Raw genomic sequence first — 23,529 nt, 5'->3', positions numbered from 1 at the left:
GTAACATTTTGCGGGCAGCAGCGGAGCCGACCATTGCCGATTCTGTTAGCTATAGTGAGGTATGGGCGCTGCAGATAGGGTTAAGAGAAGCATACGGGAGATGGGAGCAGGTGATTGTTGAAACGGATGCTCTGTCGGTCATTAGGATATTCAGAGGCGAGGACAGTTGTCCGTGGCGCCTTAGGGGAGCCTTGCAGAACTGCTGCAAGATGCTGATGTTCTTTAAAAGGATTAAGTTATTGCACACGTACAGAGAAGGGAATAGAGCAGCCAATTGGTTAGCCAAACTAGGGAGACAGACAGCCTTGGGAGAGTATAGAATAGTTCAGATTTAATTCATCCGGAATTTAAAACTGTATAGAATAGTTCAGATTTAATTCATCCGGAATTTAAAACTATATTATATTCTGATAGATTGGACAAAAGAATAGCCCGCAATGTAAACCTTAGCTGAACCCTCAGCTCTTATTAATAAATAAAAAAAAAGGACTGAGGAGTAAGGAGTCTTTTAACTTTCACTAGCGGCCAAGCGAGAGGATCTCGAGACGTGTCATCTTCTGGAGGTCGGAAAGTCGTTGTCGGGACCCAAAACATCGAGAAAGTCGATAGGAAAGCGACTGTCGGCATGGGGGACGACGTACACGTGTCCTTGCGGGGGGGCCCTTTAGCATGGAAAAGGACAGCGTGGCCACTTTTGCTCCTTCAAGATTTGCGGCTGTAAAAAAGTTCCCTTCTTTTTCCTTCTCCGCCAAAAATAAAGCTATAAAGGATCAAACCTCTTCTATTCACACGTGTGCATGATCGATGTTGACCTTGGAAGTTCGCAGTTGACTCATGTCAGAAACCCCAATTATTAGCTTGTATACTAATTATAGAGTAAAAACAAGAGCTAATTTTCTAAGATTTATAAGTTGAATATCTTGGCCAACCCTCCTAGTTTAAGCCCTGCGTATATAATACTTTAGTAAAAATTTTATTAAATATCACCTGAAATGTTAAGGTGAGAATTAAACACATGGTATTTGTCATGGATCGGTGGAACTTTACTACTAGACTACAATGGTGATCTTAATTAATCTTGTACGTTAGAGTTTGGTTATAAAGCCAATATATATTGCATATTCGATTAAAGCTTAATATAAGCAATTTGCAAATTAATACAACAGAGGAAAAATGAGCTTTTGAACAATTTGATGTCCTTGGAAAAAATTATTACTATTTTATTATAGGAAATATTTTTAAATAATACCTCACATATTTATTATTTCAATGAATACTCTATTTTTAAGGATTTTGTAATTCAATCACTCTTTTTTTCTTATATCTTCAATGTAACATCAACCATTTTTCAAATAAATAGATATCAACTATAAAATATTCTATTAGAATAATAAGAATAATTTCTTAAATACCTAAATTACTCTTATCTATTTTCTCCATTTTGTTTAAGAGCTTATAAGCAACATTCATGGTTATGCTCTCCTTTCCATATCACCTAGTATATGGGTTTGGTTTAAGAAAAGAGATTAAATTATAGTTTAGGGAATAATGGAGAGAGTTTGAATGCAAGTACAGGCAACTTTGTTTGTTAGATCTCACGATACAACGCCTATTTTATTCTTATAAGCTTCTATTAGTTTTATTAGTAATTTGGTCTGAGCTTGAATTTATGGTATTTTTTTCAGACTTAGAGTTTTTCCATGTTAAATAGCTTATGTGTGAGATTGCTTATTTACTCGTTATCATTCCGCATTTTTATTATAATAAGTATGGCGTAGAAAATCATACCTAGAGTTTTATATTTCTGAAGCTGAAAACTACTTCAATGTTGCTCAATGTTAATGGAGAAACCATCTAGACAACAAGGTGTCTGAAAAGCTAGCTACCTCAAATTGGGTTTCCATCACTAAGCTCAAAGTTTTAACTCTTTCTTGCTTAAATTTTGTTCAAGTGCAACGATTGTTATCTGCCCATTAATTTATGACCATGGCAAACCCTAGCTGGACAGATAAATCTCCCAACTATGATCTCGTCATGGAACAGCCTGTCACACAAGACAACATCCAAAGATCTACAAAATTGGATCATTGAAGTCGTCTTGGATTCTTATACTAGGAGATCTAGCAATCGCTGTCGAATTGATGTGTTCTTTAACTCTAATGTCCCAACGGCTTCAATTTAATTAATAAGCATGGAAGGGGACCAGGTCTTTTAATCTTGGGTGCATGTGATCTCTTCTAAGGAGATAACGGTAGCATTTATTTGTTATTTCTACTCTTTAATTGGATGCAACTTGTATTGTTAAAATTATCTGATGTTGGTATAATACTTCTGTTAGGATATAGTATAATTTTGGAGAGACAAACTGCGATCAGAAATCTAATCTCTTCATCACGTGGTTGTAGTATCATAAAGAAAGAAGGATAAATTCATCTGACTGATAGTCTTCTTCTAAATGGCATCTTAATCACTGCTTAAGCTTGAGATTGTAGTGTAATAATGGTCAGCAAATGAGGATGTTTTTTTTTTTTCATTATCTGAACGTATGATAATAGAACGTGTTAGACAGACTTTGTCTAACATGCACAAGAATTAGATGTTGCATAAATGAGTTTATTAGTTAGTTGAGTATAATTGTAATCATGTTGTTAATGAATAGTCGTATGCTCATGTGGAAGGCATAACATATCTCAATGCAGTTTCTAACTATTATTTATCTAATGAATCAGATTGTATAGTTATTATATATAGTACAGCAAGGGGATACAGCCACAACCTTGACCCCAAGGATTCAATACACCACCACTATACCATGAATGAGGGGCAGCTTTTTTTCTTCATTAGTTTGAATCCATGCTGACAAGAGAAATATATTAAATATGCTTTTAAAAAAGTTGGGTGAGCTATTAATTAATTAATCGAACAATATGAAATCAAACATTATGAAACATTTACTAGACTTAAATTACTCTATTATATATTCTTAAATATCGAGCTAGCCACAATTATTTTAGCATTTGAATTCTGATAAATTGGCTAAGACGGGCATCTCACAACTTTATACTTCAGATATTTTACCATAGTCTAAATGCAGAGTCTCTAGCACAAAGGTAAAGGAGAGGGAGACGTGACAACAATCTCCATAGGTTGTGGTCGGCACATACACGTGTCACTATTCTTTTTCCAATGGTGTAAATTAACAGTATTCATTCAGATAAAACCCTACATTTATACATCCCCTGATGGTTGTAAACTAGAAGTTTGTGTGTGTTCATCAAACCACGAAGAGTTAGAATTATGACCATAAACTAAATGATAAAAGATTCATGTGAAAATTTAAACCATTACATTCTCTAATACAGTGTTAAATATTACTAATTGATTTAAAAACTTACTTTATATATTTCAGGACATGAGAAATCAATCAATATTCTAAGTTTACGTGGAAAGAATTTTAAACTAAGGAAAGACGACTGGATCAATAGATCCAATACTACCAATCAGAAAAGAGAGGAGAAATGTTCAACATTAGATATATATAATATATTGAGGAATAATCAAAAAAGAGTTGGAAACGGATCTGGTTCCTTCGAGTAGGGTAGCTATTTTATGGTTATGGGGCCAACTAGTTGAATTCTCATAACCTTAGCTAGAAAGTGGCTTACATAGACACATAGGGGATGTGGGTCTATGAATTTTTGGTGTTTATTTGGCTTAGAGATACTTAAAACTTGTGAATGCATGTGAAGAATAGGTAAAATTTTAATTTTAAGTAATGTCCGAAGGATTAGATGACCAATTGTTTAATCCTTTAATTAGGGGAAGTTATAAAAGCAAGGTGAGAATATATAGGTCGTGAAGAGATTAAACAAGATGACTGTAAGAGAAGTCAACATCCTAATCATTCACATTATATATAGACAAAGAGATACAAATATAACGATATATATATATATATATACATATAGAGAGAGAGAGAGAGAGAGAGAGAGAGAGAGAGAGAGAGAGAGAGAGAGAGAGCTTAGAAAATTGGGCTTCAGTACGTACTTGCATAAAATTCTTTTGTTTGAATCCTGAAGAGTAGATAACATAAAGAAAGAGGAAAAAGAGAAGAAGATTTTGAAGAATAATCTTCTAGTATTATAAATGAGATTGTAAACTTTCAAAGTTGAAATGAGTATGAAAATCTTCTGTGAGAGTGGAGGAGTGTGACACAATTATATATTGTTTTGAACTCATAATATATCTAACCTAAAAACTTAATTAATTAGTTTGAGGTCATAAAAATCTATATCAAACCTTCACTTTTCTTTTCCTGTTTTTCTTAATAAATATTGAACTGAACTCCTTGTCTTATTCAGATATTATTCTGGGTAAAAAGAAATGGTTAAAAAAAAACAGTTTACTTTCACTTAGATTCTTTTCACCCCTCCTTGTCACTGATCAATCTAAGGTGCATGAAGTGGTTATCTGTTGCTATAACTTCCATTCCAAAAATACTCAAAATATAGACCTTCTTGGGCACATTTCTGACAACATGATCTCAAAATTTAGGTCACATTTTACTACTGTATCCTGTATTTGACTAGTAATCTAATTATAAAGATACATTTTAAAATTAACAAACAAACAAAAGAATCTTCCTACAAAATCAAATGATGTCATTACTTGCTCACATGCTCATCCATTTATTATTGCGCTAATCTAAGCTAAGCTAAGCTAAGGTAAGCCGTCCAAATTATTAACAATACCATGCAGCAAAATGATTACTAAAGAGCTCTCTTTAAGCCCTGATTATCTTAATCAAGCACTAATGCGCGTTCCCAATTGGGGGATTAACAATGGAGGCAGTTGTTATTGACCCTCTTTTTATATATATATATATATATATATATATATATATATATATATATATATATGCTCTCTTTTTTTTGGATTATATATAAACATTTAGAAATCCCTCCATAATTTAAGTTGGTGGTGGTGCTCTTTCCATCCCTTTAGAAATCTCCCACGGGAAGAAGGAGACAAAAAATTTCTTATCTTTTAGAATAATTAATTTCTATTTTATATTTTATATTTCTTTTTGTTTAAAATGGAAAGTTCCGGGGAGGCGAGATATTCCTCCTCCATCGTTTTCCGCCGCTACGACTCGTGAGATGATACGCCGTGCGCGAGATTTCTTGGATTGGAGGTTGATTACCAAGATACCCCTCATTGTCTCAAACGGTTGAATCCTAATCCGAGGACATTTCGGTACTTCGAAGGCCGCTAAAGGTACATTTTGGAACACTATGTAAGGACATTTTGGTCATATTAATCCATCAATTTATTAGGAACATTCTTTGGTAGGGCAGAAACATACACCGAGTATTTTTGCTCTTCCTATTTTGCCCCTAAAACCATATATATTGCAAAAATTGGTACATAATGAAAATGATGCTTAGTGTTTACATAATGAAGATTAGCACACATTAGACTTATAGTTTATACTGTTGATTTAGACGCAACGTACGTTTTATGTATTGATATATTCCAAGCATTTGGGTCAATAGATGTACTTAAGATATAAATAATTGGTAAAGAAAAATGATTTATTTGCACCTTAAGATATGTTGAATATCTACTGTTATTTTAGCATTTTGATGTGCAATTAAGTCAATTGCGTGTTGAGTTACGGGTTCCATTTTCATTCACGATCACCATCAATTACATGTATGTAAATATTTTTGCCTCATATTAAAATTGTGTTGCATGTCAAACCATAATTGAACAACAATCACCATAACTTGTAGAGTATTTTTATATTGCTCGGACTTTTAAATCATGAAAGTATTCTTATATATATATATATATAGAGAGAGAGAGAGAGAGAGATTATGATTATGATTATGATTATGATTGTGATTGTGATTATGATTATGAATATGATAGAGAAGGATATGTAACCAAATTGAAAAAGGCCAACAGGAGAATTAATTACCGGTAGAGATAAACGAAGAAAAGCAGAAAGAGTTATTATAGGTTTTTTACTCACTAATTAATATTCCAAACCACACTTCCATATATACCATTGTTTTCTTTCTCCCAATATCTTTTCCATGAACTCTATACAATCCCAAGTATTCAAACTGGAAAAGCGATCGCGGAGAAGGAAAGGAAAAAAAGAACACCATGGAGAAAACACACAGGATGAGAGATTAAAAAAAAAAAAAAAAAAAAAACTGAGCCCCTAATGAGAAAAATTAAAAGGGGCGACCGAGAAGGCCGTGTACTCCTCACACGATTCGTTAGTTCCATAACAGAGCTTCGAACAAGGTCGGAACGCATCCGTCCGACCATTCCCAGACTTGATCCGTTTCGAAGCCCCACGACTCCACCGAGTCGTTGAACACGAACTCGCCCGAGTCGAAGAAGCCCCAATCCTCCTCCAGCCGCGGCAGCTCCACGATCTCAGCTAGCTCGTCCGCCGCCGATTCCGGTGGCGACGGGTGCGGTGGAGAGCCGAGGTCCATTGCCGCAGCCTTCGCGGCGGCGGCCTGGACGTCTCGCGGGGAGAGGGAGGCCGGGCGGGGGAGGGAGGCGGCAAGCTCAGGGAAGTTGAGGACAGCGCCGGCACCCTTGATGCTGATGGCGGCGGCGTCGTGCGCCCGCGCTGCCATTTCTGGGTTGGGGAAGGTCCCGAGCCAGATCCGCGACTTCTTCCGCGGCTCGCGGATCTCGGAGACCCACTTCCCCCAGCTCCGCATCCGAACCCCACGGTAGACCGGGTGCTTGTTGTTGCTGCAATCCCTCGCCCGCTTCGTCGGACTGCCGCCTTTCGACAATCCTGCTGCCCCCGGGACAGAGGAGCTTGGGGAAGACGAGGCGGAATGGGAAGGCGTCGAATTGGCGCTGGTTTCCGCCTCCAAGATGTTCGACGAATCGCCCATTAGGGTCAGAATTAATGCGGACTTTCCAATGGGCTAGCAAAAGATGCTAACTTTGTGCAATTTGAAGCGAGAAAAAGTGGAATGGTTAATGATGAGAGTACAATGATGAGGTGTGAAGGTACGAGGGGGGAAATGAGGAAGGATAAGAGAGGAAAAGAAAGGAAGGACTCGAGGAAGCAGAAGCTAAGAGCCAATGAGTAGGGAAGGAGGGAGAAGGAGTGGGAGAGAGAGATATAGGAAGGTGGGGGTTTTAGTAGAGGGTGGAATGCTGCAAACAATGGCAGGGGACCCACCATTTTTTTTTCTCTCATTTTTATGATACTATTAGTAGGGCTCTCAACTCATGTACTACGTCTAATACCCCCCTTTTCCTCTCTCTCTCTCTCTCTCCCCCAATTTCTTTTCTTTCTTTTTGGAAACTCCCCCAACCCCTCTCTCTCTCTCTCTCTCTCTCTCTCTCTCTCTCTCTCTCTCTCTCTCTCTTATCATCCCTCGTCCTTAAATTTCTCACTCTCCCCTTCCATCCATATCGAAGTAGAGCCCACGAGATCGATTACCCAATTAAACAAACCAGTGTGGGGGAACCCCTGGGTCAGAGTCTCTTTTCTTTGCATGCATCACCACAAGATTCCTCCCTCTTGGTCTCTTCTCTTATGTATATCTATCTCTGCTAGAGAAAGCGCATCTTTCTCTCCCTATTCAAAAAACTCAAAAAGAAAGCAAAGTGTTTTAGTTTAAAAATAATAGGATCGAGCAACGGAAAATGAAAATCACGATGAATTTGCAAGCCACAAAATCACTTAGATATATCTTAACGAGAGATCATCTCTGATTGGGTTATAAGAAAGATCATCTTTCAAAGAAAGACAGCATTATACTTCTTCTTTTTTTTATACCAAATGTCTCTAGAAACTAAAAATGCAAAAATCCTACCAAAAATTATGGCAACTAACCAAATATTGTGTTTGGAGGGGAAACACTTCATGTGGGCTTCCTTCTGACTCACTGCACGTCATGATGCACACCCTTGCATCCATTAATTACTCATTTCCACACCCCTTGGTGCTATAATTAGTCAGCCTGGATTGGAGAATTACTACAGTGCTTGAGAGGCATACAGATTTCCATGAGTTAGTGCTATATATATCTTTATCATGGATTACCGTTGTCACTGGATCCAACCATTTTGTTAATGTGAGTATACTCAGAGGGTACAGTTGTCATCCTCAGTCATCATCTATCTTGAATGATGATCGATTTGTCTCCCACGGGGGACCTAAGGAAAACGAGTGAAGATTATTTGGTAACTCTGGGCATGTCTAGAAAAGCAAGAACCTTTACATAATAAAATCTCCTTAACAGTAAGTATGCTAGAAATATTACGTAGAAAATTACACGAGTGAAGTGTAAGATCGATGTACATGCATCCGTTGGGTTATAGACATTAATGGGAGAGTGTCGATCTCCTCCACGTGTTCAGCTCTAAACGCCATACCCTAACTATACCTAAACCAGTGAGGAAAAACACTTCTGTAGCAGCTCTGATAGATCTACTAGGTTTCTTAGTAGTTACATTTTAAATAAATCGCACTGCTATTTAATTGGCTTCATCTCCTTGCTGTGAGTGCTTTATATCTGCCGAACTTTAGAAGCCTTTTGGGGGAAGATGAAGACAAGACAGAAGCTTTTTCCGTGACCCAACTGCTCAACATCTGAATTCACAACAGCCCCCTCCAAAAGAAAGGCAGTACACTCCGCCAGTGAATGGATCCACGAATGGGGGTACTCATGAATGAGAAGGGCCAAATCCACAGCAGTGTACCGATCACAAGAAGCTCATTAGAGGTCATGCATGACCCATGTGGTTGAAACTGGAGCTAGCTCTTCCTCATGCTCATGGACATTTCTGAACATATCTGTCACCTAGCCAAGTTAAATTTAACTTACACATTAAAGTTCCCTCTTTTTTTTTCTCTTCATATAATAGTAAGATTTTGTCTTGTTAGTCTGCTCTGCCTAGATAATAGTGAATAATATATATATATATATATATATATCCTCAGGAAGTGAGAATTTAATAATATCCGGTTAGTTATACTGATGCTGCTGTTGGAATTCAAATCCTAGAATTAATTCTCACATAATCTCGCTGGCTCTATCTTAAAACATATATAGATTAAAGTCTGAATAAGAATAAAAGAAACATAAGTTCTCCTTCTACATCATTAAAGTTTATATGTATAATCCGTGAGCTAATTATATGCTAAGATAAAATAGTTTGTCGTCTTCAATATATAAGTGCAACTACTGGGTAGAACTCTCCTTTTACACTTTTAAGTAAACATTTAACTCCGAGTATTTTCAAAGTAATAAGAGTAGAAGAATGAATGTCTTAAAAGGAAGAGAGTAAAACTGACCACTGTTTTAAAAGTAGTTCGTTTCTTGAAAATTGGACTTAATTGTCCTAACACCAGCAATTAGCTTACAGCCCATAATCGTAACAAAAGAAAAGAGGAGTGTAAACGGACAATAAACACAGAGGGCGACATGTTATTTGTAAATTTTCCTAGATTAAAAACAAAATCTTTTCATAAATAGAAATTTTTATGTCATACAGTAAAGTTGGGACCACTGATTGATGTTGCCGACTATAAAATATTCCTTGCTTTATATTGCAGCAGCAAAATAAATAGTAGCAATAGAATTGCTATATATATATATATATATATATATATAGGTGAATCCTTGACATTATTGGACCTCCTGTTAAACGTTGAATGCCAGTTTGGCGTACGGATCACAACCATTCAACAAAATATCTTGAATTACATACGGTCTTTTTTTAGGATACTTTGTTGGGAGAACTTAAATGACAACAGAAACTTGTCAGATGTCAAATCAACGACAATTTGTCTGGGACTGAAAAATTTCAAGAGAAAAGAGTTCAATTGTGGTTACAGCCGATAAATGTTTACATTATTCATGCCTATTTATATATATAACATTCTATATAAAACTATTTCCACATTATATGAAATTATTTTCTACAGAGGAATCGGATATTGATATGTGTGAAGGGATCCTCTTCTTGATTATTGTTGGCAGGCATTTCCTTCTTTACTTTGAAAAGATTTTAATCAAGAGCGGATTTCCGTCCTTGGATGCTCGTACAAAATTATTTCATATATATATATATATATATCTTCTTTCCTTTGTTGCTTGCTATAGTCGAGAATGTTTCTTATATGGTAATCAGCATCACAATGGCTGGCAGGGATTATGATGAACATATTTAATGTACACAGACTGTTTGCGTTGTACGTCTTCATGTTTATGAATTGTGAACAAGCACTCACTCTGCTGAAGCTCTGACTACGAGTTTGATCCTCTATTGCTAGTCCACATAATCAACGGCATCGACCAACCTTCTTGGGCGGCTGACTCTCTTACAGATAACATTTCAAATCTAACTCATAATTTCTAAAATTGTAAGAAGTTACATATACCTATGGAGAATCCAAGTTGGTAGCTAAGTAACTTGTCAACTAGGGTAAGACCTTAAGCCATAGGTCTACTTGAGTTGGAAGTTTCTTTTAAAAAATGAAAATAAAAACAAGCACTCACTTCTAGTTTCTGCCCTTCCTCCTTGTGCAGTTAACAAGGAAGGACAGAGGGAGATGCTAGCTGTTCTCCATACTCATAATCTAAGTAGATGAGCAATTGGTAGGTGGGGTTGATGGATGAGCTGAGAGCTTTTAGGTTCAATACCTTCACGGTTCTTTTATTAAGAAATATAGGTTGCCTCTGAATGCTGTAGTTGTGTGAGATTTTTTTTTATGTGGTAAGGATAAAATTATGACTATTAGAAAATCGTAATATGAAATAGGTTTATTTGTTAAGCGCGTGATACACACAATTAGTTCGTTATCTAAGGACTTAACTTTTTTCTTAATATTAAAAACCCTTCTTTGAGGCCATATGTAAGGAGACATGTTAAAAAATATTTTTGAGTCACCTAAATATTGTATGTATCGACTGTAGAAGGTATCCCAAGTATTTCCTTATTTTAGGCTTAGGTAGATACGCTAGGCCTCGCCTCGCATGGGAATTTGGATAGAGATTTCTATCATCCAAGTACACATATAGTATTAGAAAAAGTACAAAAATAGTGTATAAGGACAACTATGTACACATTAAACTCAGCCAAACGAAGTTCTCTTGATTATTTTAAGTTTGCCATACTTTTTTAAAAAAAATAAAATACAGAGACCAGGTGAATTATAAAAATATTGACTGAGGCTTAATTTTTAAATATAAGTTGCTGAATTAGCAACTTATATATAAATTTAAAAATTTTGGAGAAAATTATTTAGTCTGTGGAAAGAAATTATTATATAAGTAATGCTCACTTTTCAATCTAGTGACTCCAAATTTAAATTGTTGAATTCAAAAATGACTTATATAGAAATTTAAATCCTCAAACTATAGTAATTTTTTTAATCATTTTTAAAATTCATATATAAGTAACTTTTAATGACTTCTATTTCATCCCAATTTTTACTGACTGAGAAAAACACATCTAGTTGACTAGTTCTCCTTTTAATTTTGAAGTGTATTAAATACGTAAAACATGTTTGGGAAGGCTAGTTTGGTCAAAAACTCCCAAATGAATTCTGAAGAGTATTTTGCAGCTTTCAAGCTCCAATGTACCAAAATCATCCACCAGTTCAAAGAAAAGTTTTGAGTCTCTTATGCATCCATTTAAATGCTACTAATAAGAAGTAGGATGTTTCAAAAATACTCACTAATAACCCACCTACAGGAAGTTCCTGCAGTCAGTGCTGCAGATAATCTTCTGCTGCTGAATACTGTAGTTATGCTTGTGTTGGACTATGTAAATAAATTATTTACAAACAACTCTTATAAAGTTGATAGTTATCTCCTATGACTAAAAAGATTGTAAGATAGATTCTAACCCTAAATAATTATTACAGAAAAAATTATTAAGTAGTTTAGTGATTTAGCTCAACAGCTTAGTTAATGGTTCGCCGATGTAGTGCTTTAGAAAAGTAACTCGACAATTTTGAGCAATGTCGGTATTTGGTTTGAAACAATTGCTCAGCAGTGCATACAGCTTAAAGTTTAAATTAGACTGTTTAGTATATTAGTTGTATCTAGGGATAGTTGACTCTTTGTCTATTTTATATCTAATTTTCAAACTATAATAAAAAAATATAAATAAATAATTAGTAGTCTATTCTTATTAATTTATGATGAAGGTCATGAATTCAATATTACTCATGAATACTGAGATTGATGGATATAAGAGTATGATGTAACTCATTTCTTAGAAGGGCTGATTCAATTATATATATTAAAAGAGCTAGCTATTTTGTGGTTAATAAAAAAATGATTGGCAAGTTTACTCGGTAATCCAAAAGTTAGTGATCTTTGCATTTAGCCATGGAAGATCCACTTTTAGATTGATAGATTTTTTCCTTTTTTTTCCTTGGAGGTTGCTATAGGAAATTGTGGCAGTAGAAAAGCTTGTGGACTGATCCATCGCTTTAGTTCGAGGACAATAATTGGATGGCTTGTTATTTAGGAATCAATTTTGATAAAAGAAGATATTATTGTTGTGGGTCCATTGCCAACTTAAATGAGTACCTATAATGGTCTTGTCATTTGTTTGTACAAAAGCCAATCAAGAAGGCAAGAAAGTAAAACATATGCCCACCTCCAGGCCCCAGCTTACGATAAAAGCTTATTACAAAACACAATTCTACTATGACAACAATAAACACGTCCGAGGCCCATTTAAGACACATTTGCATTCCAAAGCTATTGCATAATGCAAAAGGAAAAGCTTATGGATAAGAAGAATCAGACGATATATCTTCAATGATTGGATGCTTGCATTCTTATTCTTTCCCATCCTTATTTGAGAATGGAAACTAAAATATGAAAGAATTGTTGGTAGGCTTACAATTTCAAGTCTGTAATTCTTGCACTAGCGGTCTTTCCAAAGAAAAAAGAAAACGGAATTCCCAATTTTCCTCTGGACTTGTATGGTGAGTGCGCCTCTAAGTATGAAAAACTATACTGAGTAACTGACTACCAAAAAATCAATTGATTTGCCTGCTATTAGAATGTCTAAATTTTGCCGCCTCTTGGTCCAGCTTTCCTGTGTCTGTCTGGCCTAGCGGGCAGCTTCTTCCCTTCGGACAGCAGAGACTTTTGTCGTAGAGTTTTCCGAGGTAATTTACTAGTCACTACGGGTGGAGGTGGAGGAGGTGGAAGAGGAAGTGCCATCTCCTTCATCACGTCTGTGTGATAAGCCTACATGATGACAATTGATTATAAAATAGACAAGGTACTAAAATGAAGCCAATGTTAAAAGAGTCCAAAGGACCAGAGTTAACTTCCAGATGCATTACAAATGGAATAACAAAGTGATAGTATGTACCTGATTAACAAAGTTACGCCTTTCGCAGTCCTGAAACATATGTGGACTCCAGTCTACTCTAGCCATTATTTTGTTCCTTACGGTGGCGAAACTCAGTTGATCTCTTGGAGTGAAACGATCAACTTCATTGAACCAGAGGCAGGTGAAGAGGTTGGTAATTGGAGTGAGTGCTCTGATAATAACACAGCCTTCAGGTACATCTGCATGTTTCAGGATGTATAAGCATAGGTATCAACTACATATGCAAATAAACATGTCTCAGGGCAAGATACAGTACCACTTTCTATAGGAAGCTTAGCTTGTGAATAGGGAGTCAAGCCCTCACTCTTATAAAACTCCAGTTGGTTATAGATAGAGGTGTTATCATACTTCTTAGCTTTTATATTAGCCTCTCCTTCAAGAAACACATCAGGCCGGCTGTAGTGCTTGGAGATGGCAAAAGTTTTGTTCACCCGCCACAAGAATCTGAAAAAGAAGTCTCATTATGCAGGATGATAACTTAAATAATACGGCATAACAATAATAAAACTGCTTGGCATTTCCAGAGAACATATGACAAAACACTGCAAGTGTTAGTTTTATGCTCAATATCTTTATGTGTCTTTGAAATTGCTATGAATACTCTAGCAATATAGAGGTTTCAGGGAGTTGTATGGTTTCAAGCATTAGGAGCAGAACATTAAAGAAAAAAAAGGAACATGTTAGTAAGTATAGGATATTGATTAAATAACATTGACATCTACACCAACATATATCTATATTCAACAATGTTAGCTTTCTTTTAGTGCTTCAACCCGAAGCGATAGCTTGACGCGTTTTCAGTGGATAAGATGGCTGCGTTCCAGCTCACTAAAGAATGGGACAGCAGTGGCGGGCGAAGTAGGAACCCCATATGGTCCATCTTCAACATTGTTAACAGGATAGCTAGTCTAACACTCTTGTAAATAAATATTTCATGGTAAGAGACTATGAAAAGTAATGATAAATCGGAAATAAATGGCCCCTAGTGAAGTATACATATCAGTAAATGATGCAAGTGCAGTACATAAGATATAGATGGGCTTGAAGTGTACCTCTCTAATAACCGATAGGGATCTTCAACAAGTTCAAGCTTTCCATCAATCCATATTGAGTATTGTGCATTAGGGAAAAATCGATGGTTTAGAAGCTTGGGTACCTGGTAGAGTTAAAAAATACAGTAAATCTTCTAGTGACCATCTATAAACTTGCAAGAAGTGCAGAAGTTGATGCGTTGGACATATGAATTGTGGAAAAATTTCATAAAGCAATACCATGAATGATAAAAGAGTTTCAGAAGTATAAAGTACTTAAAAGTTGTGACGAAATATCCAGCCTTGGGAGTAAAATGTTCTATACAAATCAATGAAAGCATTAAACCTTTAAAAGAAAAGAGGTTTTGATCCTGACAGGAAAACGAAAGAATCTTACACTGTTAAAGCACATAGTTGCATACTAGTTATTAAGATGCATAATAGATATGTAATCAATGCATTACACTAATAGAACAATCTTATGATTAATGCAGAGAGACTTTGAATTAATAATGGCACAAGACATTTCCATGAGAAAAGGGTACCTTCCCGGTTCTCCTTGGATCAGCATATGGCAAATTTTGAATAACAACCACTCTCCATAATCCAACTTTTCTTCTGTTATCCAATGTGGTGGTGTTCTTAATACTTGCTTCAGTCTCTTCATCCACAAACATAAAAAAACAAGCACGTCTCTTTGTAGCTTCGCTGATATTTTTGGGTTGCTTAATTGTATCATAATTTCCTAGTCACCATGTTAACATGATAGTGAGGAGTGATAAAAATAGCTGGATGATGTATAGAGAAATCAAGGAAAACAAAGATGCAACATGATATGTACCAAATATAGCTGAAGCAACAACTACACCATGACACTGCTCCATCTCATGACGATCCACATTGTCAAAATCAAAGCCAGTATTATGACCAGGTATCTCTCCTTTAACAAACCTGATAAACAAAAAATGATCTCATCACACTATTTTAAAATGAAAAACTAAGGCACAGCCTGATGATGATATAAATCAGGTCAGATATGTTGTCGAAACAAATTTGGATGAACATACCCACAGTGCACAGTCATTGCTTCCTTTATATCAAAGTACTCATTCCTCTGCTGCAAAGATGGATATCCACCAAATGCGGAGCCTCCTGATTTGTTTTGAACCAAATTATCTTCAGTAGCATAATTTAATCTCTTGAGTACAGGCGATAGTGATGGTGAAGTTGGCATGCTTGCCATTGCCTGCTCCACAGGAAGATAACACACTGGACATGCTAAAAGAGGGAGACAAGCAGAAAAGAAAAAAAAAAATCAAAACATCCGTATAAAGAAAACCGAATACCGCATTACAATCATTTAAACTTACGACGTGGCCCAGTGCGCTTCTTATCAGCTGGTGGGGGAGGAAGTACAAAACCTTCACAGGGATGTGGCGTTGATATGTTCCTCAATGTCAGAGCATGGACCTTATCTTCCCTGCTTGATAAACGTTGTTCAAACATAGAAGGTCTAGTTATCACAAGTTCACTTGCTGCAGAAATGAGAAAAGGCTTCTGTCATATAATTTGCCTTCTATTCATCAAGTGACTGATTTAAATAACTTCTTGCAGTGACTGCTGAATAGCCAATAGTAGATGATAATAAAAGAACTCGAGCATTACAGTTTGTGCATTACATTGTAATGCAAACATACAAGTACTAACAAGCAGCCTCATACCATCAGTCAATCTAAAACCAGTAATGTTAACACTATTAAGAGCAGAGATGAACCACATCCGAGATTAAAGTTACCTGCTTTTAGTTAACCTATTGCAACAAACAAGATTCCAGATGATAGCTTTTCCTCAAAGAACAAGACATTATGCCCATTTAACTTAACCAAACACATTATAATGATGGAGGAACGAATAATACGGAGACGGGAATGATGGCGCGAAGATCAAATACCTCAATATAGGCAACAAAATCCCAAAAGAATATACCTAACCTAGGTGCTTCGAATCCCAAAAAGTTGACCAAGTTTGATAAACAAACAAGATTCCAGAGTACGATTTGCAGTCAAAACAACGGAAGAAAGAAATTTATCGAGATGGAATAAATGAGGGGAAGGGCAAAACCACAATATAATGCTCTGTTTCTCAACTCATGACCAAATACATCGTCAAACAAGACAAAACCCCAACATGCACCCAAAACAACGAAGAAACCTCATGCGAGACGAAGAAGAACGCGGCAAGAACGAACCTTGAGAATAGTAGAAGAACGCATAGAAGAAAGGCACGAAGGTCGCGACCAAAAGCAAACACAGGAGAGCCCTCAGGGTCAGCCACCGGAAGCAGCGGGCCCTATCTTTTACCACTACGACGAAGAGCCCCGCCGCGCCGCTGCGTCGGACCGGTTTGGTTCTTCCGGAGGGGACAGTCATCGTTTCTCCAGCGTCGACGGCGTCGATATCTCATATCTCTCCTCGATCGAGTCGCCCAAGGCGGGTATAAGAGGGCGAGTTGAGGAATTCTAACGAGGTTTTAAGTGCGGGGTGCGTCAACTGGTGGGAATCATTCGAATCGGGATCGTTGACCCCCATTTGAACTTTGGAATTTTTACGTATTTGCCACAATCTAAAGTATCTTTAAATACTTTAATATATATTCTTTAAAAGTGTTATTATTTATTTTGAAATTATATATATATATATATATATATATATATATATGAATTCTTTCGTAAATGCTTGGACTCGACTGGGATAATGCTCGAACCCGACGTGACAAGGATTGGACGATCAACTATAATCAAATATATTTTCTGTAAATTAAATTGGTCATTCACATTACTCGATTTTTATTAGGTATATTGGAAGCAAACAAACTTGTTAATTTGAATGATTGCGAAAAAAAAATAAATCTTTTTAGATAATTGAGGAGGTTTCTGCCAATAAGCCACTACTGCAACTAGTGGCATGTAAACTTTTTGTTCCCTCGAGTCGGTTTCTAATCCCTAAATTCAAAGCTTCGCATAATTTTCAGAACTTCTATATATTCCCTCTGATTGAATTATATATATACACATTGTTTTTCTACGTATGATTTGAGGATGGTCAGGGGGGGAGGGGGGTGTGTAGAATTTATGCATGTAAACAGTGATATGTCTTTTTCACTCTTTTGAGTGTTGTATAGCATGCAATAAAGAGTCCATGCATATGGGGTCTCATGCCGCATGCGTCATTGTCGAGTTTCTTTCGTCGTCTTCATTCTTAGCAATACGGTGCAAGGAAGGCTCTGCGATGTTGATCTTTTACAAGTGGTAAATACATGCATGCATGATAGTATGATCGATACATGTTACATGAAATACATATAAATAAATATATATATATATATATATATATATATATATATATATATATATCATTAATTCATCGCATAAATCAAGATCTATTCATGATCATGATCTGCTAATTATATTTATATAATCTATCAAGCATACCCACAGATCCCATACTCGCACCGCACTCCGCCCGCGCAAACCACCCCACACCGGCCGCAGTTGTTCACGTCGTAAGCCACCGTCGTGCAGTTCCCACTGCAGCAGAGTTGCCCGAACCCGCACCTCTTCCCGCACGCGCCGCAGTTGCTGCGGCTGGTGAGCACGTCGGTGCATCGCCTCCTGCAGCATTCCATCACCTGCGCCCCGTCACCGGAGCAAGCATCGCTTCCAGCACTTGGATCACAGTGGTCACCCTTCTTCGCAGAGGCCGCAAGCAACCGGCCCTCCTCGACTCCGGCCGCCACATTATTCGCGCACTTCGCAGTCGAGAGGACTACGACAATCAACAGTATTATCGAAGAGCGGGCGGCGCCGGTGTTTGCCATTGTCATTGTCATTGCCATTGTCATTGCCGTCCTCTCTCTCTCTCTCTCTCTCCCGTCTTCTCTCTAGTAGCACTGTTAGGAGTGCTTCACATACAAATAGAGGGCTTGGAGAAGGATAGTAACAAGTACGTCGATGTCCAATTAATTGGAATGCCAGCTTTGATCTCTCTAGGGTTGTGGGTCAATTAAGAGAGAGCCACATGATCATTGGTGGAAACTAGGAGAAGTTAGTTGATCACTTCCATGAGCTTAGCTTCATGCACATTTGGATCTCTATGCCCATTAGACAGCCTGTATATATGTGTTAGACTTTGTTCACACAAACCCAATCACTTCAACGTGAAACATCTTACCTGAAGTAGTTGACCTTGTTACCGTATGAGGTTACATTACATATAATAAAATGGTATATGACTCCAGTAACCAAGGGCACGTTTGTAGAATAATTAACACAATTGATTCTATTTACAAGTTGGTGAGAAGTCGCTGAATGATAGAATGATTTGAGAAAGGGATACTTCAAGGGTTGCTTCACCGTGACACCAACGCTGTTAATATTTTGCGACGGGATTCGCGAGGAATCGACGAATCTGCACGAATCTTGAGGTTGAGGGGAGACTACGTGGTCGGCTCTAGGACTTATGTGGCTGTTAAACATGTCAACTACCTAATGCGATTTAGTAGCCAATTACAAGTTGCCACGTACCTTAATTCTTTAACTTAGCAAACGGATTTGGCTGCTGTAAACTTAGGATAATAACCGTACCTTTAATTAATCACCGGGATTGGGGCCCTGGAAACTAGGAGAAGGCATGGCTTTTGGATATTGTACCACAAAATCCATAATAACCTTCAGTAATTTCACGAGTATATATTCATCTGTTTTAAGCCACAAAAATAAGAAATTAATCCCCCATTAATTGCTTCTGTAGGAAGTAGATATAGAATCTTATTATGGCTTATGGCAAATTAGAGCATAGAAAATTAGGCACATTCTGAGGACTAATATAAGCATTAGATCTTGTGCTTATAAAGATCTCAAGCCTGTCAAGGCTTAAAAGTAAGTAGCAAGGGATTCCAGTAGTAAGAAGCAAGCCAAGAACCTATTTCATTCCACTGGATCACATGTAAAGGTACTAAGGAAGTAATATACATCAAGAACCCTAGAAAGAGATGCCGGAGCTGAGTAGATGTAAAAGAAAATTGCCAAGTGTATAAATTGTAGGGGAATTTATCAAAGATACTATAAGCATATTCACACCCTACCATATGAATATTGATTATTCAACCCAAATATTTTTTTTATACCTCAAAAAAATTAACGTCATGGTGTTTTCTTAATGGATAGTTGCCATGAGTTGAATAAATTGATTCAAAATGATGCTACGTTTTTGTAAGTTTAAAATAAAAATAAAAGAAACCATACTTTAATGTCAAATAAATGGTATTTAAATTATTATTATTATTTTTAAGAGAATATTTCTTATTCTATTAACTGATGTTATGGTTAATTATGTTTGAGACAATAAAAATAAAAATCTAGAGGTCAAATAATAAATGCCTATATAGTTCGTGAATATTAATAAAAGCAAAAGAATGCACGGTGTTTTAGATAAAATTTCTAAGTTTTAATTTACTTAAAATGGGTTCTGATAGCTTAATTTCTTAATATTAATTTCTTTCTGATATATAGACGAAGAGCTGCTGCCTGCTGGTCAACCCCTTAGTGGGTGCGGTGCAGTTATGTCGATCAATGTAATATAGTTAGGTTAATTCTATCAGTCCATAACAAAGGTTATAGATTCAAATAAACATTTAAATTAATATATTATACGAGTATTATTTGAACTGGTTATTACTTTCTTTCTTTTTTCAGGAGGGATAACTTAATTATTTAATCTATATATCAGAAATAAATAATATAATAATTAGCCTGTAAACTTACTGCTATAGCCGAGCATGAGTAGCACAACTCGTTCAATTCCGGCTCGTGGTTAGGTCAACAATTTTTATTTAAAATAGGTCAGGTCAGGCTTTAAATATAATACCCAATCTTTATTTAGGGTGGGCATGGGCTTGAGTAAAACTCCATTAGGCCTACTAAGCTCGGCTCGAAATATTTAATATTAAATAATATTTATGAGTTATAACTCATAATTTGAAGTCCCAACGACATGCTTTGCTTGCAAGATTTTTCACGGTAGTAGATTGGGTCGGGCATAGGGCCGACCCTGGCCCAACAAATGCTCAGGTCTAGTTGTGATTTTTTATTATGGAGGAAGTTTATTTCCAAGTCTATTGAATTTTGAAACTATATACAGAGGAACATGTATCATTGGTTGACAAATAAGTTAAACTTTCACTATTTCTTTTTACAATATAACTGCTGTTTTGTTTGGGAGTTGCCAACTGCAAACTAACCAACTACTGAACCAGGAGTTTCATGCAGATTGCAGGCCATCTGCTAGCTCACAAAGAGATGCTCGTCAAAGGTCCTTTTGGTCGATTTCTTTGCTTCAATACTACTCAACTTTAGAAAGTTGAGAGGATACTTACTTGCAAGTTTAAGTTCACCTCCCAAGCAATCTATTATGATCAAATGTTTGATTATTGGTGATTTGGCTTCGCGGCTCAAGTGACATGACTCAGTTTAATAGCTTAGCAATATATTGACTTGGAGGATAGACAACCAAAAGTAATAGCTTGGTTGTAAAGTGACTTAGAACCTAGATTGGATAATTATATTTATTGACTAAGCTTCGTATTGAGAAAAGATTGACCTTTTGTCTAGCACATACCTAGCCTTCAAGCTCTTGAATAATTAAAATTTTTTTTTGCTTTAATCCATAATTAAATTATGTTCACAATATGTTTCTCTTGTTAATTTAATTATAAGTGGTATAACCATGATGTTAGGTTTCTTTCTATTACCACGGTGTTAGGTTTCTTTCTAAGGGTATTATTGTTAATAGAAAAGCCATTAATGTGCAAAAATTAGTTTACAAAAATAATAATACTAATAATAAGTAGTCTCTAATAATAATATTCTATATAGAGATACTGACATAGCCAAAATATAGCCATTCTTGTACTTTCCAAATTCTCCAATATATTGTTATTCTTTGTTATCAAGTTGACCAAGTCTTTTTTTCAAAACTATTAAGCTAAAAAAAGATAAGCTTATAACCAATCAACCAACTAACTATTGGGTTTGTTAGTTGTTACCCATGTAACAGGTTTAGAACCAATCAATCTACAGTTTCTTGTATTACCTTGATACTATATTAATTAGGCTTGTTAGATGTACATCTTTTATCACTTTCTCTCATACTATATTAATTAGGCCTGAATTTACTAACAAAATAGATTGGTAATCAAAATAAAAATACGAAACAAGCTCAGACGATCAATTATCGAAATCAATGATAGTCCAATCCTACGTGCTCATTGAAATCAGCAACAGTATATACAAAAAAAGGACCTCTTCAAATACGAATTAATTAATTTCCAATTACCACACGTACCATACAAGTTAGAACACGCACAGAACCAACTATGGCTCTTTTTATTACAGTGTCAATAGTATAATATATAAATTTCACACTAAATAGCACAAATAAGAATTTAATCCAGCAGCGGCGGTATAATACTAAGCAATTGAATACATAACTCTCTTCTCTCGCTCTTCTCGCTCTCTCGCTCTCTCTTTCGCAATTCCATGCATGCGTGCATGCATGCAGGCATGCTAATTGAGGTACCTGGCGCACCTGGTGATGGCGCTGCAGCCGCGGCGGTACGGGTTGATGCGCCGCCTGTTGTTGCAGTTGTAGTACGAGGTACCGCGGCGGCCGCACGGCACGCGGTCCCTCTTGAGCGCGTCGTAGCTTATGAACCTCGTCCGGGACGAGAGGCCGCGGCGTGTGACCTCCGGCAAAATGTTAGCTTCGTCTAAATCATCAGCGGCGCATTCGCCTGAGAGCCCGTTGCAGACGGGCGAGGCGGCCTCATGAATGTCGAAGCTCGTTAGGCCCCAGTGCAGGTCGGCGGTGACCGACGAGGCGGCGAAGAAGGCGATGAAGAAGAGGAGGAGGAGGAGGACGGTGGATTGGCGAGCCATGCAGGTGGTGTGGAAAGATTAGGATTAATGGGGTAGCTAGGTTTGTAATATGTTGTTGGGGGTTATGAATGGCTCCTTAATCGATTTCTCTTCCTGTTGAGGGAGATGGAGGAAGAGAAGAATTAAGGAGAGGGAAAAGGACAAGGGTTGGAGTTGGGATTTGTTTGTTGGTTTTTGGAGAGGAGATGGATGGTAGGGGTTTTGTTTGAGGAGCGGTTGGGGCGGGGTATCTCACGTCCTCGGGTGGAGGCAGTTTATGCCGTTAATACCGTTATGGCGGTTGACTCTGAGTTTTAGACAGAGATCTTGATGGCATCGCATCCACTTCCTATTGTTAGGGAGTGGATTTCTCTGGAGAAATGTTTTGTTGCAGTCGATCAGCGTACTTGGCAGCTCATGATTAGCCCCAATTCTATATTCGTTTATCTATATAAAATAATATTATGGATCCGTATTCGTATTCATATTTAGCAAATACGGTAAGCATGCAAGTTTTATCAAGCACCCGTATCCACTATTCGATCGGATCCAGATATGATTTGCCATTATCCGATTCATATCCTATCCGTTTTCACCCCTAGGACTCAAATGATCCAGTAATCCTAGGGCTCCCCATTAATGTCTCCTTTACCGTCTCTCTATAACTTTTTCCTGCAGGGAATTAACCTTAACGTACGTTTACAGTGGACCTCATGAGGGACCTCAAGTTATTTTAACGTCGAAGATTCTATCCTAGTGGTCTGTAAGGTATCTAATTGAATGCAGTAGGGGACCCCAACAATTAAACCTGCTTGTGTGCTCTTCTGGCCAATTAACCCCTTTACTGGACCAGGAGACCCAAAAATGGATACCAATTAGCTCCATTTCCTTTACACCAATGTTTGTTGAATTATTTTTACATTGCGAGGTCTTTAATTGTTAAGTATATAACCGAGCAAAATATATGGTCATCACTTTGTAACAGATCCTCTATAGGACCAGCAAGGGTCTACTAGCTAGTTGGCCTGGCAGGTAGTAAATGCTGTTTAAATGTAATGCCTCATCTCCAACTTGTTAGAGTTGGGCATATTAGCAAGCAAAACCGTA

The 23,529-nt window shown here is 36.9% G+C and overlaps 2 protein-coding genes across 2 annotated transcripts; both read right to left on the bottom strand.

Moving 5' to 3' along the window:
• Nucleotides 1–6,199: 6,199 nt before the first annotated feature.
• LOC140795995 (dehydration-responsive element-binding protein 3-like) lies at nucleotides 6,200–7,211 on the bottom strand. Its single transcript, XM_073148835.1, has one exon. The coding sequence runs from the start codon at nucleotides 6,930–6,932 to the stop codon at nucleotides 6,291–6,293; it is 642 nt and encodes a 213-aa protein (XP_073004936.1). The 5' UTR covers nucleotides 6,933–7,211; the 3' UTR covers nucleotides 6,200–6,290.
• A 5,634-nt stretch (nucleotides 7,212–12,845) lies between these two features.
• Nucleotides 12,846–22,443, bottom strand: LOC140794872 (probable hexosyltransferase MUCI70). The gene is made up of 10 exons (XM_073147175.1): nucleotides 22,085–22,443; nucleotides 18,817–18,973; nucleotides 15,821–15,884; nucleotides 15,518–15,728; nucleotides 15,292–15,401; nucleotides 14,996–15,195; nucleotides 14,472–14,575; nucleotides 13,676–13,863; nucleotides 13,399–13,598; nucleotides 12,846–13,271 (listed from the first exon to the last, which is right to left on the bottom strand). The coding sequence occupies exons 1-10, from the start codon at nucleotides 22,441–22,443 to the stop codon at nucleotides 13,086–13,088; spliced, it is 1,779 nt and encodes a 592-aa protein (XP_073003276.1). The 3' UTR covers nucleotides 12,846–13,085.
• Between the last annotated feature and the right edge of the window lie 1,086 nt (nucleotides 22,444–23,529).

Source organism: Typha latifolia, chromosome 1 (genome assembly GCF_019914945.1).
Source record: "Typha latifolia isolate L0001 chromosome 1, TyphaL0001v2, whole genome shotgun sequence".
Classification (NCBI taxonomy): domain Eukaryota; kingdom Viridiplantae; phylum Streptophyta; class Magnoliopsida; order Poales; family Typhaceae; genus Typha; species Typha latifolia.
Note: the sequence above shows the minus strand (reverse complement) of the source record. Positions and strands in the feature narration are given on the sequence as shown.

Bases quoted from the DNA above. Each gene is read 5' to 3' on its own strand.
- LOC140795995 (XM_073148835.1), bottom strand. From the start codon at position 6,932: ATGGGCGATTCGTCGAACATCTTGGAGGCGGAAACCAGCGCCAATTCG.
- LOC140794872 (XM_073147175.1), bottom strand. From the start codon at position 22,443: ATGGCTCGCCAATCCACCGTCCTCCTCCTCCTCCTCTTCTTCATCGCC. The intron at 18,974-22,084 runs GTACCTCAATTA...CATGTTTAACAG, and splicing joins GCCATCACCAGGTGCGCCAG to CCACATAAGTCCTAGAGCCG. The intron at 13,599-13,675 runs GTACTGTATCTT...TGAAACATGCAG, and splicing joins TAAGCTTCCTATAGAAAGTG to ATGTACCTGAAGGCTGTGTT.